The sequence below is a fragment of the Dipodomys spectabilis genome, unplaced genomic scaffold (assembly GCF_019054845.1).
Source record: "Dipodomys spectabilis isolate Male_0828 unplaced genomic scaffold, ASM1905484v1 ptg000140l, whole genome shotgun sequence".
In the NCBI taxonomy this organism is placed as follows: domain Eukaryota; kingdom Metazoa; phylum Chordata; class Mammalia; order Rodentia; family Heteromyidae; genus Dipodomys; species Dipodomys spectabilis.
This window is the reverse complement of record NW_024870817.1, coordinates 39,831,051-39,847,655: the sequence shown is the minus strand read 5'-3', so window position 1 is coordinate 39,847,655 and position 16,605 is coordinate 39,831,051. Positions and strand designations below refer to the sequence as shown.

Here is a 16,605-nt window from a genome sequence, read left to right as displayed (position 1 = left end):
AGTAAAACACATGTCTCTTACAGGTTCTATTTTTTAAGGCATTTCAAGAGTGAGAAATGAAATGTGAATAATAACTTGACTTATTTTGCATTGGAAAGTAATGGAAATAATAGAATTAAGTGGATCTTTATTGTCTAGATTTTAAGACTGGATAGAAAGCTACTGAACTGCTGAGTTAGAAGTAGAAGAGAATAAGATGACCTAAGGGATATCACTTACCAATCCTGTCTACAAAGAGGTTGGCAAGTGAATGGGCTTCCTTGTTGACAAGAGAGTTTTAACCTCTCCAGCATTAGACCAAGTTCTAAAGAAGGATGGATAGGGAAGGCCCAGGAAAAAAAAAAAAAAAAGAATGAGACCAGGACTTCATGAGACTGTAGAGTAAACCTGAGGAGACAAGCATCTCAAGAAAGGTAGGCATTTTGTCACCCCAAAACGAAAATAGCCTTCCAATAAAATGGCATATTTCCACAGTATTAAATATGAGTAAATATGTTACTTAGCCAAAAACCTGTGCTCTAAGATTTGGGAGAGAGAGAAAATGGAGATTTTTATTTCCTATAAACTTAGATTACTTCATATATTTTCTGTCACAGAAGGAGTCTTTCTGGAGTTCCATTAGAAAACCAGTGGTATAAAACTCCAACTAAAAACTTTAGCAAGAAATACAAAATGAGAACAATTATCATTTGGCAACTAGTACAGTCATCACAGTTCAGGCAAATTCAGGCAAGAATCCTAAAACAGTGGCTACAGCCAGGTGCCAGTGGCTCACATCTGAAATCCTAGCTACTTGGAAGGCTGAAATCTGAGGAATGTGGTTCAAAGCCAGTCTGCACAAGAAAATCAAGAAACTCTTGCCTCCAATTAACTACCAAAAAGCCAGAAGTGGACTCGCAGCTCAAGGGACTCAAAATTTCAGAAAAGTGTGTGTGTGTATGTATGTGTGTGTGTGTGTGTGTGTGTGTGTGTGTGTGTGTGTGTCTGTCTGTCTGTCTGTCTGTCTGTCGAGAATGATAAAGTAAATCTGGTTATAAAGAACTAGTCATACTTCTGGCAATGTGTCATTTTTATAACACCTCAGACTACAAGGTAATTTTTTTAATTAAGATAATTCTTGTGGTATTCTTCTGTATATCAGCTTTAAAAAAGGACCAACACACCCTTTTCTCTGATAATCCAGCATATGTAGACTGAGCCTCTAATGCCCATGAATGAGTGCCTATGCATAGTCTCAATCTTAAAACTTCTCATAGTGATACTTTTTTTTGAAGGGATAATATCATAATAACTCTGGGATTTCTGAACTTGAAACTTTCTATGTCCCTATTCTGATTTCTATAGAATCTCCAGGAACATTTGTCAGATGCTAAAGATTGAGATTTGTCTTACAGAAAGCCTGGGGCCCCACTGACTTTCCTGTGATGGGTGTAATAATTTATAGACAAAATTGTGCTGAGAAGCTTAGAGAAGAACCAATCAGAGTGGCTGAGTTGGATACAGAAGCCAAGGCTCCAGCCCTGTAATGAAAACCTTTTGTCCTATAAAAATTTGTCCCATAAAACTTCACCGGGGCCTTTTTGGCACCAACCGCCAGAAATACGGCTTTTATTCCTCCAAGAAAGAAAGGAACATTTACTGACATGAAAATGGAAGTAGAAGATTAATCAGTCCCCAATTCAAAAAAAATGCTACTCGTTTTCAATTCTTTGGTCTTGGTGCAAATCATTTAACCTCTCTGTGCCTTAAGATATAGAATATTTGTGCATTTAAATACAGAATACTATCTCATTTATAGATATTCATTTTACCTGGCCTCTTTATTTCCATACCAACATTCAAAATGGCAGGCTCTGGGGGCATGTCTGGGTCTCTCAGGAAAACACTGAAGTCCTCACTAATGGACATCAGGAGATTCTAGTTAAGATGGGAGACAATACCAATCTTTTATAGTAAATCATAGCAGGAAAAAAATTAAGCAATCAGAAAGTTCTAAAGCATATGTAATGAAGTTAATGTTTTCTCATAAAAATGAGGGGATTTGTAGACTGGAATCTTGGCACATATTTTGGAAGCTGACTTCTAGTTGCTTTGTAAATAAATACTTGTTCACCATTCTCTACTAGGCAATTTAATAAATATTTGTTTCTTGAACAAACAGACTGCTTAAAAATGTTTTACAAAGTTTATCATGAAACAATATGAATAAGGCAATCCAAGATATTTCTTACATATCTATTTAACAGAAGCATAATGTAAATACCTATTAGAGCCCTGAATACAAATGGCAAGACAAACCATATGGCTTTGTATGTAATTTATTTTATTTTGATGTAATGGGGTCTTTTTATGCCTACTTAACAGACTGAGAAAAACAAGGCACAGAAAATGTAAATAGCATGAGAATTTCATTTCAAACTCCTTTGCAGTTCTTGCTTTTTCCACTATCAAGAGCTCTGTCGACAGTGTGAAAAGCGAGATTCTAGACACTGAAGGAGCCTAGTAATGGGAAAAGGCAATTGGCAAGTATAATTAGGGCAGACCAGTGCCACTTGGTAGCCTGGCTAGACCAGGACAATTGGTTGGAAAGAGCTTGTCCAGACTTGGAATAACTCAGACAGCTCATGCTACCCACTGTGCATATGTGCATGTGTGTGTTTGTGTGTATACACATATACAATATGCAGCAGTACTGGGAATTAAACTCAGGGCCTCAAGCTTTTGTTATGCAGCTTTTTCTGCTTAAAGATGGCACTCTACCACTTGAGTCATACCTCAAAATCCTCAAATCTCAACCTCCTGAGTAGCTAGAATTATATGCGTAAGTCACCTATACCCAGCTCTATAGACTTTTTTTTTTTTTACAAATGGCCAATTAAGCAAGTATTCTAGTTCTTCTACATTAGTGATATTTTTAATCAAGTAGTGACCCATAAGACCCTAGGGAAAAGAGGGTGGGATTAAAGGAAAATGAATTTTCACCTTTTGAGGGATCCAAGGTAACTAACAGATGTCTGCCTACATCTGTTTAAAAGAAAAGCTTTTAAACATAGATTTATAGAGCTGAGAATCACCATCTTGAGTGCTCTTGAATGAATCCAGAGATGAAGCAGGAACTTAAATAGATCATTCTTAATGGAATCAATGACTGCATGGAATCTGATGACTTTTTACTAAAAATGTTCCAAACATCCATAAAAATACACGTGGACAGAACTGAGGGCAATGAAAATGAAGTGGACAAACTTAGCCCATAGGCAGGGCTTGGACACTCAGAAGAACATCTTCATTCTGCAGTCTTTCCATATACAGTTCCCTATGACCAGTCTTTCACCTGCGCTTTCCCACTGTGGCTTCAATGTCAATCAGAGCATTGGAATTTCCATGGAATTCTCTTCTCATTGAAGAGAACACCAAATCTCAAGGAAAGGAGAGACCAAGACAGAGAATCTACTCACTTGTTTCTCCACAATATGAAAGCTTTGTTCAAGTACACAGGTCTGAACAAGACAGCAAAAGAAAGAGAACTAACAACACCACCAAAAAAAAAACTATCTTGGACAGATATTCATTAGTAAAGAAGAGTACAGACAGCCAAATCATTTCAGAAGACAAAGTCACTAAGGTTCCATGAGGATTAACCAAACAGCCATACACACTAATGCTCTGAAGACATCAAGATCCCCTGTTCCTTAAAGATAAGATCAGAGAAATGACTCTTCTCTGGGAGTTCTTCCTCCTTTCTACCAGGACCCACACCACCATGGCTGCAGAAAACAGTTAGGCTCAGTGGAATCAAAATTTACAAAAGAGATTCAGGGCAGACCAGGGCGCCATCAGTTAAAGAGCACCTAGGACTCAGGCAAAATAAAGCCAAGGCTAGGTTAAGTTCCTCTTGGTGGAATAAGAAGAAGCATTTCAGGAAACTTAATTTCCTCAGTGGTGATATTTGGAAATGGATAGCTATTGAATCTCTAGCAATTGAGTATCTGGTTCAAATAATTATCCACGAGTTGTAGTCAATCTCTGTACAAACCTTTGTAGGGATCCAGCAACATATCCTCGTAATCTGCTTCATGAAATAGAAGTTCAAACCTATTTGTTTGTTTGTTTTGTGCCAGTCCTGAGGCTTGAACTCAGGGTTGGGGCCCTGTTCCTGAGCTTCTTCACTCAAGGCTAGAACTCTCTACCACTTGAGCCATAACTCCACTTCCAGCCATTTTTTTTTTAATTTGGTGGTGGTGGTGGTGGTGGTGGTGAATTGAAGATAAGAGTCTCACTGACTTTCCTGCTGTGGTTTCAAACCACAATCCTCAGATCTCCACCAACTGAGTAGCTAGGATTCCAGGCCTGAACCATTGTCTCAGCTCCAACCCAAATTTATACAATGGATTCTGACAGACCTCATGCCATTATAATTGTGTAGATCTTTTAATAAAACTACCAAACAAAACTATACCAAAAGGCGATACTTAGGAAAGAGCAGCAGGGAGTATGAAACACCTTGTCTTTGTTAGTACACTTGAGTGTGATAGGCTAAAAGCAAAAAAAATGTTTCACAAAGGTATGTTCCTAATTCTTAAGACTTGTTGATGTTCTCTTATATGGCAAAGACTCTACAGATTTAATTAGATTAATGATCCTGAGATTGAAAGATTAAGTGGGTCCCACTGCAGTCACATGCCTCCATACAAGGAGAAAGGAAGAGATTTACAAAGAGAGAGGAGCAACGGCCACATGACTGTGGAGTTAAGAGTTGGAGCAGTGACACACTGAAAATGGCTGTAGTAGTCACTGAACTTCAGAAGAGGGAAGGAAGAAATCTCCTACAGAGTCTGCAGAGGGCACTTAGCCTGCTGACACTGTGGTTTAGGCCCAGGAAATGGAGTGTATAGAGTCTGGCCTCCAGGCTGTGAGAGAGCAAATTTCTGTTATTGTTAGTCATCAACTTTGTTGGTCTTTCTTATGGCAGCCATGGGAAATGAATGAAAAAAAAAAAAAAAACAGCCAACCCTTTTAATAAAAAAAAAAAAATCTGGCTCTTCAGTCATTTGATCAGGGCTCATCAGCTAAATTCCAATTTGAACAGTGAATACATGACTCAGTAATGACACAATATAATAATTGCTACACATCTACATATATTTTCCACATAATTCAATAAATTGTGATGGTCAAAACAAAATTGGTGGAAAATGTCACAATGACTACTGAGTGTAAGAACCAATGAAGCAGAGACCCCAAGAAAGCAGGGAGGGAAAGAGTAATCAGTAACAGGAAGACACTGACGCTCCATCTGCAAATTCAAGGACACGAGCTTAATGAGCCATTAAGCTGATTGTACTTTCCATTAAGTTGTAATAAATTAATTTCTATCCTATGGGAAACGTGCTCACAATTCCTTAAAACACAAATGTTATCTGGCGCAATAAACCCAGATTCTGGGAGGAGTAATTAGATAAAATGCATAACTCAGAATTGATTGTATAATTTTCTAAACATGGCCTAGGAAACTTGTATGTATGTGCGCATTGCAGCAGGCAGACACTAAAACAGATGATCGCCTATCCACAACAGCACAACAGCTAAAATGCAATTACTGGCTTTGAGGAAAAGAAAAGAGACTGAGCATCATAAAACCTCAAAACCAGAACACTTTGCTTTTTAATGAATCTAAATTATCTCAACAAGCAGTGGAATGAAAACCACACAATTAGCTTCGAGTTCTACTTGGAAGAGATCAATGTTTTATAGAATTCAGTTCTTTGGTTCATGCATTCTTTGAAAGGAACAGTCATTTCCCTAAATTTGTAAAAAAAAAAAAAAAGCTTTTGTTTAATTTTGAGGACTGGTGATTTACCTTCTCCTTATATTTACATGCTTTATTCTTCAAGTTACAAGATTTTCAGCCAACTCTTCAGCAGTCTGGCTTTGCTTGCTTACACAGATAGAGTATTGTGGTTTTAAAAATGGGGGCGGGTACTTTGCCTATCTTGCCTATCTTGGCAGGCTGATGGATGAGGTATGGTTTGAAAATACAGCAAATTTATTCTGGGATAAGAAAATCTTTTGAGCAATGGTGCTACAACCTTTTTCCTCACAATTATTCTACCAAAGTATGATATTAAGAATAATAATAGATTGTTTCTTTCCTAAGCTATTTCCATCCAGAGCCATAGATAAAAATGGTCATTTTCATTTATCCATCACAAACAAGAGGAAAGTAGGTTATATGTGCAAACGATGCCTTGGTTTTTAACAATACCCCACCTTAATCTTTAACTCTTTAACCCCATCTTTAACTCCCTCCTTTCACATCTCCATCTCCGTCTCCCCCTTCACCACCCTGCCCTCATTGAGGATGGTAAAAAGCTAGGAACTGGGAAAAGGGTGAAAGAGGACAAAACCATTTACTGCCTAAAGGCTCTCTCTGTTGGATACTTGGCAAGTTACTGGCTGGAACTAACTCGAGATTAGAAAAAGTAGTCTAGGAAGCCAAACAGTAATCAAAACCATTTGATACATTACATATGCCTGAACAATTTTGAGCTCTTTTTAAAATAAATTGTTTTCTGTTGCTGGGCAGAGTGGCTCAAGCCTCTCTAAGTCTAGCTGGCTTAAAGGCAAAGGTTGGGATATCATAGTTTGAGGCCAGCCTGAGCACTCCATTTGAACCAATGGCTGGGCATAGTCATCCATGCCTGTGATTTCAGCTAGAGGGGAAGCACAGTGGCTAAGTGCAGTGGTGAGTTCATGCTTATCACCCTAGTGACAAGAGGAAACACAAGTACAAGGATTGTAACTCCAGCTACTGTGGGCATAAACCAATGTAAAAAGGGTCTGAAAAGGTGGCTCAAAGGGTAGAGAACCTGCTTGACAAAGTTGCTTTCAGGGTAACTCCTAACACCAATGAAGGAAGGAAGGAAGGAAGGAAGGAAAGAAGGAAGGAAGGAAGGAAGGAAGGAAGGAAGGAAGGAAAGAAGGAGAGGGAGGGAAGGAAGGAGGGAGGGAGGGGAAAGGAAAGGAAAGAGGAAAGAGGAAAGGAAAGGAAAGGAAAGGAAAGGAAAGGAAAGGAAAGGAAGGAGGGAGGGAGGCAGGAAGGAAGGTAGGAAATTGTTTCCTTTAAACACAGGTACTCGGCTGGAAAGACCACTGTTCTAGGCAACCTCAGGCAAAAAACAAACAAACAAACAAACAAAAGAAAGAAAGAAAGAAAAGAAAAAGAAATAAGTTAATAAGACCTGAACTCACCAAACAAGGCTGGGGAGGATGTAGGTCTGGTTCAGCAATATAACACCTTCTTAGCAAGTTCAAATAACAACAGCAACAAAAAGTAGGCATGATGCTGTGCTAGGCAAAAACATGAGGCTCTCTGAAAAATAAACTAAGGCACAAAGGGCTAGAGGTGTGGCTCAAATAATGAAGCATCTGTCTAGTAAACTCAAGGTTATGAGGTCAAAGCCCAGATACTGCCAAAAAAATTAAAATTGTTTTGAATATTCTTTGCTTTTGTCACCAACCAGATGGAAGAGAAGTGAACAGAGCCCATGGTATGTGTTAATAAGTATCTTCATTGAGTATTTCAAAGAAAAACATTCCTTTAGGCACACTAAAGATTGAACCCAGGACCTGAAGCAAGTAGCAAAGATTGTAAGTGTAAGCCACCGCTGCCTAGCTGTTCCCCACTTCTTCTACTTTCCAAAATATTCTAAAGTGGCTGAGCAGTAAATCTGAGCCATGAAAAAATGGCTGACAGCTGACCAGGGAATTATTTAACTCAGGCTATAAAACTGCTGGTTTTAGGCAGAGATCCATATTCATCTGAAGGTTTTAAAAAAAAGGAGACAGAATCTGGGAAGGGAAAAGCCAGGAAAAGGAAGTAACAAATGTCTTCCTCTTCCCAAATCACAAATTAAAATGTGCATTTTTGCACATAAGAGCTAACTTTCTGATTAATACCCATTGTGCTGTACTTACAAGGCAAGGCTCTGCTCTTACTTGATATAAACGTAAAATCTTTATGTTTTCGGATCTTATTTTGGGGCTACAGTTTGGATGTAAAATGTTATTGATAGTGATTGAGGTGAAATGGGTCGGCAGGGAATTCCAGTGACAAGCTTATAAACGTAGCCAGACATACCCTAGGAAATGCCTCCCTTCAGCTGCAGCAGTGTCAACTGCTTTCATGATTATTAGTCTTTCCATCATGTCTGCTTTGCTCTGAGTGCTTCAGTATCTCCATCTCTAGGCTTCATTCCTTCTCCAGCCTGTACGTTGGCAAAGGATGGAGTACTTGATGCAGGCCCCCTTAACCTTCCTCAGCCCTCTCTTCTCATTACGCCCAGGGAAATGCATTTGGGAACACCAGAGAAGCTCCCGGCAGGGAGAAGGACAAGGATGGGTTATAAGGTGAAGCAGATGTCACTCCCCTCTGATGACCCCTTTACCACTCATTCAATTAGATAACACATTAGGGTAAACACACCGATGTTCCAGAAAATTGCTTTCCTTTGGGGAACTCATCCTTCACCTACCAAGAGATGAAAGGGTCTTTTGCCTTTTCAGGAACAAAAGAATAATAACATCAACATTTGCTGTCATCCAATTCATGTTTGTTATTCTTGGCATTTCCTGTTACCTCAGTATCCATGTTGAGTATCAGCTGGACTTTGTCAGACCCAAAAGCAGTGCGCACCAACACTTGACATCCATTTCCAGGTCTACCCTTCACCCTGATTCTTCAACATGCATAATCCAGATAGTCACCTTTTATTAATTATTATTATTGTTATTTTAAAGTAATTGTACCAAGGGGTGTCAATTCAGCAAGTCAAACTGTACATCCAATGCTTCTTGACCAGCATCACCCCTGATATTCACCTTAAACAACGGCTTCCTGGCAACCACTTCCTAAAGGGACAGTAAATTCAGCCTCTGTAACTGACCCCACTGACGCCCCAGAGGGGCGGTACAGATAAGCCACAGTGATCATCTCTCCATCACTCTGTGGCCCCTTTGGAACTTGTGGCTAACTGTCTAAATCCTACCAAGTCAAAGTCCCCTTGGGAAATATGTTTAGATAACACTCTGGGCCCAATAGAGGCATTGGTTCCTTGTGTTCCATTCTATATCCATGAGCATCTTGAATGTTGTACAACTGTAGCTTCTGGGTGTGCTGTGTGATATAAAATCTTTATATCATCTGGGTCTCTCCTATTCATTCAAAGTGTGGTCTCCACATTAAAGTCCCTAAGTTAATGTGTATATGATCATATAAAATAACATTTCACAAAATGAAGTCCAAGAAATGGAAACGAGGGGCTGGGACGGTGGCTCAGTGGTAGAGCGCTTGCCTTGTATGCTCAAAGCCCTGGGTTCGATTCCTCAGCACTACATAAGCAAAAAGAAAAAAGCCGGAAGTGGCGCTGTGGCTCAAGTGGTAGAGCGCTAGCCTTGAGCTGAAGAGCTGAGGGACAGCGCCCAGGCCCAGAGTTCAGGCCCCACAACTGGACCCCAAAAAAAAAAAAATGGAAACGAAAGATGTGTTGTTGCTGCGGCTGTTTTTGTTGTCTCTTCCTTTTGTCTTGTTTGGTAGTTTATTGGTCTTTGGGAGGATAAAGAGGGCACAGTAAAAGTGTGACAGAGGGTGAACAAATATACCAGAGGTGTTCACTAGCCACTGTGGAAAATGAACTATACAACCGGTGATTGGAGCTGGGAGGGAGCAACTGGGAGAGAGCAAGGGAAGGGGTGGTATGATTCACAAAGAAATGGACTCATCGCCCAACTTATGTACCCGTAACCCTCTGTACATCACCTCTACAAAAACAATAAAATATTTTCTAATTGATGGGGGGAAAAGGAGCCTTAAGTTAAGCAATGGGGGAATGCTAAGCACTTTACATCTGTTACTATTATTGTCTCATTTCACGTTTAAACACTAGAAGGAAGGCATGGCTTAGTTGAAAGGAACATGACCTACAATCATAGGTTCTGTGTTCAAGTCCTACCTCTGCCGCTTCTAAGTCATGCACCTGTGGGGAAGTTGTATGAACTCTCACATTTTAGAATCTAAGTCTATGGGGGATGAGGAATACAATACAATTCCTACAGTACACCAGGAACAGTGTTTGGTGTATGGTGAATGCTTGAAATGGTTCAATGATCATTGCTATTGTTTTTCCCATTTACAAGATGAAGAAAAGCTAAGGACTAAAGGATTTGTAATTTGCCTTAAACCACAGAATTAATCCAGATCATCTGGCTTTAGAAGTCAAGGAACTTGTGCTCAGTCACTAGTAGTTAGCAGGAGATGAAGAACAAGAAACAGGGTTCTAAATAATCAATTCTCTCCACACCACACTCAAAGTGGAGGAATCATAGGGAGCTGTGTTGAATTCAGCAGACTGCACCTATATCCAAGATCTTATTTTAAAGAGAATGGAATTGTCAAGTCAGGGCAATACCTTGTTTAAAAGGCCTGTGGATAATGAAACAATCTCTCTTTTGTCTTTTGAGTCAGAGCACTAAACAAGGCCATTGGTATGGCAGGTTTCTGCTCTGGAGAGGAAAAGCTACATGGGGAAAAGAGCCAAACACCTTGGCCTATTTGGGACAATGAAACTTCCCTCTCTCCTGTCTTGTGGAACTGCCCAGGTTCCATATGGGAGCCAACTCCTGTTCCATAGGAACCAAAGGCTCTCAGACACCATTGTGTATCCCTGAGACTCAACATGACACTTCATTTGCTGTGGTGAGTACTACCCACTGCTCATGTTTCCTGGATATGATAATGCCTGTAATTCTAGCTGCTCAGAAGGCTGAGATCTGAGAATTGAGGTTCAAAGCCAGCCTGGGCGAACAACTCAGAGAGTCTAACCTTCAATTAACCAGCCAAAAGCTGGAAGTAGAGCTATGGCTCCAGGGGTAGTGCCAGCCTTGGGCAAAATAAGCTAAGCAAAGACACTAGTACTGACAAACACACATCAAAAAAGGAGGTTGTGGATGATAGCTCTATAAGAAAGTGCCAGTTAAGTTTAAAACACTTGGCTTTGGATATGCATCACACATACATACACACACATTCATATTTAAAGAGTGTATAAAGTATCATGTATAAACACAAACAGATACATACATAATGCAGGATTCACTCCAGCAACTGTGCTATGGATTTCCTTATATGCCCAACTTTATTGATACAAAGATCCCTTTGTATTTATGAGTCACAGAGTTGAAACTAGTGTAATGTTTCTCTGGTAATTGTGTCTCATCTTGTGCTTCCTATGTGTCCTATTTTAAGCCAGCCCAGCTGAAGTGAGTAATTGACTGGGCAGTGGGGCCTATTTGTCTTAGCAGGACAAAGATAGATGAGAAGGTTGCCCTGCCCTAACATGCAGCCCTGCCCGGAGGCTACACACGTCAAGACTCACCAGATATTGGGTAAAAATGGAAACATCTTCAGTGCTATTGTCAGCGTTCATTCTCAGCAACCTCCCAAGACTAGGGGAACTTACGACTGTGAAAGTTACAGTTCTGTTTCCTGCACTTTCGTCATTGGTCACAGCTTTCAGGTCACGAGATGAAAGAGGCTTTGTAGATCCTGAGTAAAGATCAAGACATGTGTGTCAATATAATGCAAAAGAAAATGGCCAGCTAATGCAATCATCTTGATAGACCCCTGACAACTCCTGGAAACTGCATGGTTATGAATGCGGAGATTGACTGGCCAGCCCTAACTAGAAATGGAGCTATGAGAGGCTAGTAGTCCCTGAGGTGTCTCTTTGTGGGTACCATTTGTTCTTGTGACCCCAGGAAATCAATTTCCCTTTCCCTCCCTCTGCACAGGCGAGATATCTAACTGATCTCTAGGGAAGGAAGGCAAGGTCGAGGCTTGCATGGCATCTAGCTGGGCCCAGGGTTATGAGCAGAGAAACAGATCGTGTGGTACTTACAACACAAGAGACTGTGCACCCCTTTGGAGAGTGGGAATTGGCTTTTGAACAAACATGAGCTATTTTCTGGGGAGCAAAGGTCAGCATGAACACTGAGGCAGAAAGAACTAGCAACACATAAGTTTTGATGTTAATACAATCTCATTGGTATCAAGAGGCCAGAGAACTTGGGGACACTAAGGTTAGCCTCATGCTTTTTTAGATGCTCTGTGGAGAAGGATCAGTGTTTCCTTCCTCCACTGTGGACCAATAATGTGCACAATACAATAAAGATGTCATGGCAATGCCAAACTACTATAAAAATTTCTAAACACTTTCTCTTGCTTTCCATTCTTATCAGTTCCTAGAATGGAAGGTCCATGGACCACACTTGGAGGAGTACAGGGTCAGAGATCATCCCTTTATTCTGTCATGATTTAGGGGACATTCTCATAGGAAGGGAAGTCTGAAAAGACTCACTTCCTCTTTCCAGTCTTCATCACTTCAGTTCTAGCCCTTGGGAAAGGGTAGCCCTGTTGAGTAGGCACATTATGCATTATTTGTGAGGTTGAATCAACCAACCAATGATAACTAAGCACCCTGGATGACATCTGGGTTTGCTTTTTCTACTAGTGCTTTGTAGTCTTAGAGCAAAAGCCACCAGATGTAGTGTTTAAAACACATTAGGCATTTGCTAATTTGGAGGAAAAACCAGCTTCGAGTGTGGATGCTCTCCAGATTTTTAAGGATTGTTCTCAGCTTTTCTGAGATGAGCACCACATCCTTGTAGTAAGGCTGGTGAACTTGTGAATGTCAGCTTCAGGAACAAGTTTGGGTTGTTACACAATGCTCAGGTGATGTTTGTAACTGCCTTCCTCGTTCCTCTCACTTCTTGCTGCTGAATTTTTTTTTGCAGTTGTGGCTTCTTTCTGGCTTTGAAGCTGGGAACCAAGATGGAAGTCACAATAGAGAGGTGAAGAGCAACGCTAGTGTGTCCATAGTTGCTGTTACAAAGTTCTCACTGGGGCTCATTCTGTTTCCTTCAAGGCAAGCACTTCCTATAATATAAATTTCCTATGTCTCATGTGTGTTTGGTTGGTCCCTAAGCATCCCAGCATCCAACAGTTCCATCTTCATTTTTTCTCTGGAACATTTTCCCACTGTACTTTCTTAATTACTTCCTTCTTATAAAGGACCCTAATTTATAGTTATATACTTCTTCTTTCACCACCTAAATTTTACCTCTAAGGGAGGAGTTAGTCAAAGGGCTTCTTTTCCTTTTTTAAAGAAATGTTACTTCTTCCAATCCAAATTATATGAAATATATTTTGAAATATGGAGTTTTTTTTAAAAGTATCTGGACTCTCAGACATAGAATCAACCTAAGTGTCCATCACTAGGTAAGTGGGTAAATAAAACAGGGTAAGTAAACACAATGGAATATTATTTAGCTATAAAGGGATGAGATCTTGTCATTTGTGACCATGCAAATGGGACCTGGAGGTCATAATGTTAAGTGAAATAAATTAGGCACAGAAAGACAGATGTCGTATAGTTCACTTGGATGTAGAGAACCTAAGAAGCTGAGAAGTAGAGAGCAGAATAGTGCATAGCAGAGAACAAGAAGGGTAGAGGAAACAGGTGATGGAGGAGACTGGCCAATGGGCAAAAAGTCACAAGCAAATAGAAGAAATAAATTCTGCTGTACAGTTATGCAGAAGGATGACTAAAGCCCACACTATTGCATTGCATAATCTAAAATTACTCGGAGAAAAGGACTTTGAATATTTTATCATTAAGAAATAAAACATATTAGAGGTTATAGATAACCCAAGTTAATCACCATGCAATGCATGAATGCACTGAAATATCACAGTGTACCCCCACAGAGATTACTAAAAGAGCCATCTGTTAACTAGAAAATAAATTGTGAAAATATCATTTCATTTATCTCAGCCTTTGGGGCTGAGAACCCACCAGAGCTATTCCAGCACCAAATGGAAGGATCTATTCATCTCTCCTTCTTTCATCCACCACCTAAGCCAGAATGGTATCGAAGTTTCCTTTCTACTCAGCAAGCACTCTGAATTGCTCAATCAGCAAGAGCAGCTCAATCATGCTGCAAATTCCTAAAGGCACCTCTAAAGCCCAGCCCAACTCAACAAAAGCCAAATGTCCTCTTCTCCCCTCCCACCTTATGTCATCCAAGTTGTTGGCATTAGGGAGCTCCCAACACTTGTTTTGGGAATGACTTCTGTAAGGTCCCAGCTATGTCTTTATCCATAAAATGTTTGTCCTATAAAAGGCCAGGTCCTGAGTGCTGAGGACTGTAATTGTTTGGCAAGCCCTCACTCCACCGGCACTCCTGGGAGGTTTGAAAAGCCACTGCAAAGTCTCAGAACAAAGGAAAGCTGCTCATTGGTTTGATCCTCCTTCTAAACAAAGCATTTCTCAAACATCCTTAAATCCCAGTTACTCATGAAACGTACTACTACCATAATAGCAAGAGTTTCATGATCACCGGGCATTGAGGCTTTTGTACTTCTTCCACAAATATTGAGGAGTTAATGTGTGAAAATCCCTACAATAAGGAGCAGAGGAGATCCAGAGGCCAAGCACCCCAACCCAAAAAGCCAGCATATAAAATGCTCCAAAATTTGAAACCTATCAAACCCCAACGTGACCTCATCAATGGATGGGATGGATTATAGCCAAACCTCAAGTACACCAAAAATAACTTCTGCTGTACAATTACACGGAAAGGAGACTATATGATAAAGTATATGGAAAACATAAATAGTTCATACTTAATTTCCATACCCAAGATAATTCATCATGTATATGCAAACAGTCAAAACAATTTCAGATAAAGTATACTCAACTTGTACTTAGAAATATCATGAACTTGTTTGCCCTGCCTTGCCCTGCCCTGCCCCTGCCCCTCCCTTGCTACTGTCCCTTTCTTTATCTTTTTCCTTCCCCTTTCCCTTTCCTCTTCCTCTTCCTTTTTCCCATTCCCTTGTTTTCTCGTTAGGCAACAAATCACGTATTTATTGGCCATCTCTTAAAAAGTCAGGACTACTGATCTGTGAATTCAGTCCTATGAGCCAGAAGAAATGTGCCCTGTAAGTATAAAAAATATTGTTAAGTATCAAATCTATCCTGTTAACTTGATATCTGGAATTTAAACATGGTTCTTTCTCTTCTCTTTTCAGCAGTTACTTAGTGAAACAAGCCTCAGTGCAGTACACAAGAAAGTATCAATATTAACTATTCTATATGCACAAGTGTGTGCTGGTCGTTTCCTATGTTCTTGATGCACATCACCCTTTTACTACCCTGAAACTGGGGTGAGTATTATCCCAGATGACCAAACAGAGGCAATAAGACACTGAGTCACTTACCCAAAGCAACAAAGCTTTGTAATGGTGAATCAGGATTGAAACCCAGGAAAAATTATTCTAGCTCCCTGTATTTTTTATATTCTTATTAGCATATATTATTCATAGAAAGGAGTTTCACTGTGATGCTTCCATATACATATACAATGTACCTCCATTAAATCCAACTCCACTACCTTTCCCCATCACTTCTAACAATTTCAATGGGTTTCATTTTATTCCTGTGTATAAAGTAGTTGAATCATATTCACCCCCTCATACTCTCTCTCCTTTCTCCCTCCCCCTCCTGTAGTATCTCGCCAGAAACAGAAATTGTTTTACAATCCTATACTTCATTATTAACGGCTAGATTTTGTATATAAGAGATATTTGACTTCTTCAGTGATTTATTTTACTTAACATGATGATCTCCACTTCCACCCATTTTCCTGCAAATGATGTAATTTCACTCTTCCTTTTAGCCTAATAATAGTCCATGGTGTGTGTGTGTGTGTGTGTGTGTGTGTGTGTGTATATGTATGTGTATATGTATATATACATATATATGTACATATGTATATATACATATATATATTCCTTATGTGTGTGTATGTGTATATGTATATATACATATATATGTACATATGTATATATACATATATATATATATTCCTTATGTGTGTGTGTGTGTGTCTGTGCGTGTGTGTATTCCTTATTTGTCAGTCAGTAGATACCTAGACTGATTCTGTGTTTTGGTTATTATGGATAGTGCTGCTATAAACACAAGTGTGCAGGTATCTTGACTGTAAGTTGACTTGCATTCTTTCATATATATGCTTAGGAGTGGTACAATGGGTTCATATAGCAATTTACCTTTAGTTTTCAAGATCTGTCCTTTCAAGATATCACAGTAACCCTAAGAAGCGTGTAGTTGTTATCCCTTCACTAAGAAAGTATAATAATTTTTACAGGTATCAGAAGTTAAGCACCTCACCCAATGGTCAAGGCTAAGTGGACTTACATTTCACTCAGAAGTGAACAGCTTTAATCTTAATACTGTATGGCTTATGTCATTCTACACTGAGCTCAATGGGTACAATGATATCTGAGTTAGGAAATTATGTGATTAATCATTCTGAGAGATTTTCTCCCCCTCCCCCCTTCCCAAGAGACCCTCCTCTTCCTTTGTTCTCACTTCCAAGTAGTGCTACCCTCCTTGGCACGCTCACCCCTCCATTGTGCCACCTACCACAATGCTACTCATTCTGTAGGGGCAACTCAAGGCTGTCTTA

At 39.8% G+C, this 16,605-nt stretch overlaps 1 protein-coding gene across 1 annotated transcript in view; it reads right to left on the bottom strand.

Annotated features, from left to right (window-relative positions):
- The window catches only part of LOC122117364 (chondroitin sulfate proteoglycan 4-like), a 61,291-nt gene that overhangs the window by 7,191 nt on the left and 37,495 nt on the right, over positions 1-16,605 (bottom strand). Inside the window, exon 8 of the mRNA XM_042691110.1 lies at positions 11,433-11,602. Within this exon, the coding sequence (XP_042547044.1) occupies positions 11,433-11,602 (170 nt within the window). The remainder of the gene's footprint in view (positions 1-11,432; positions 11,603-16,605) is intronic.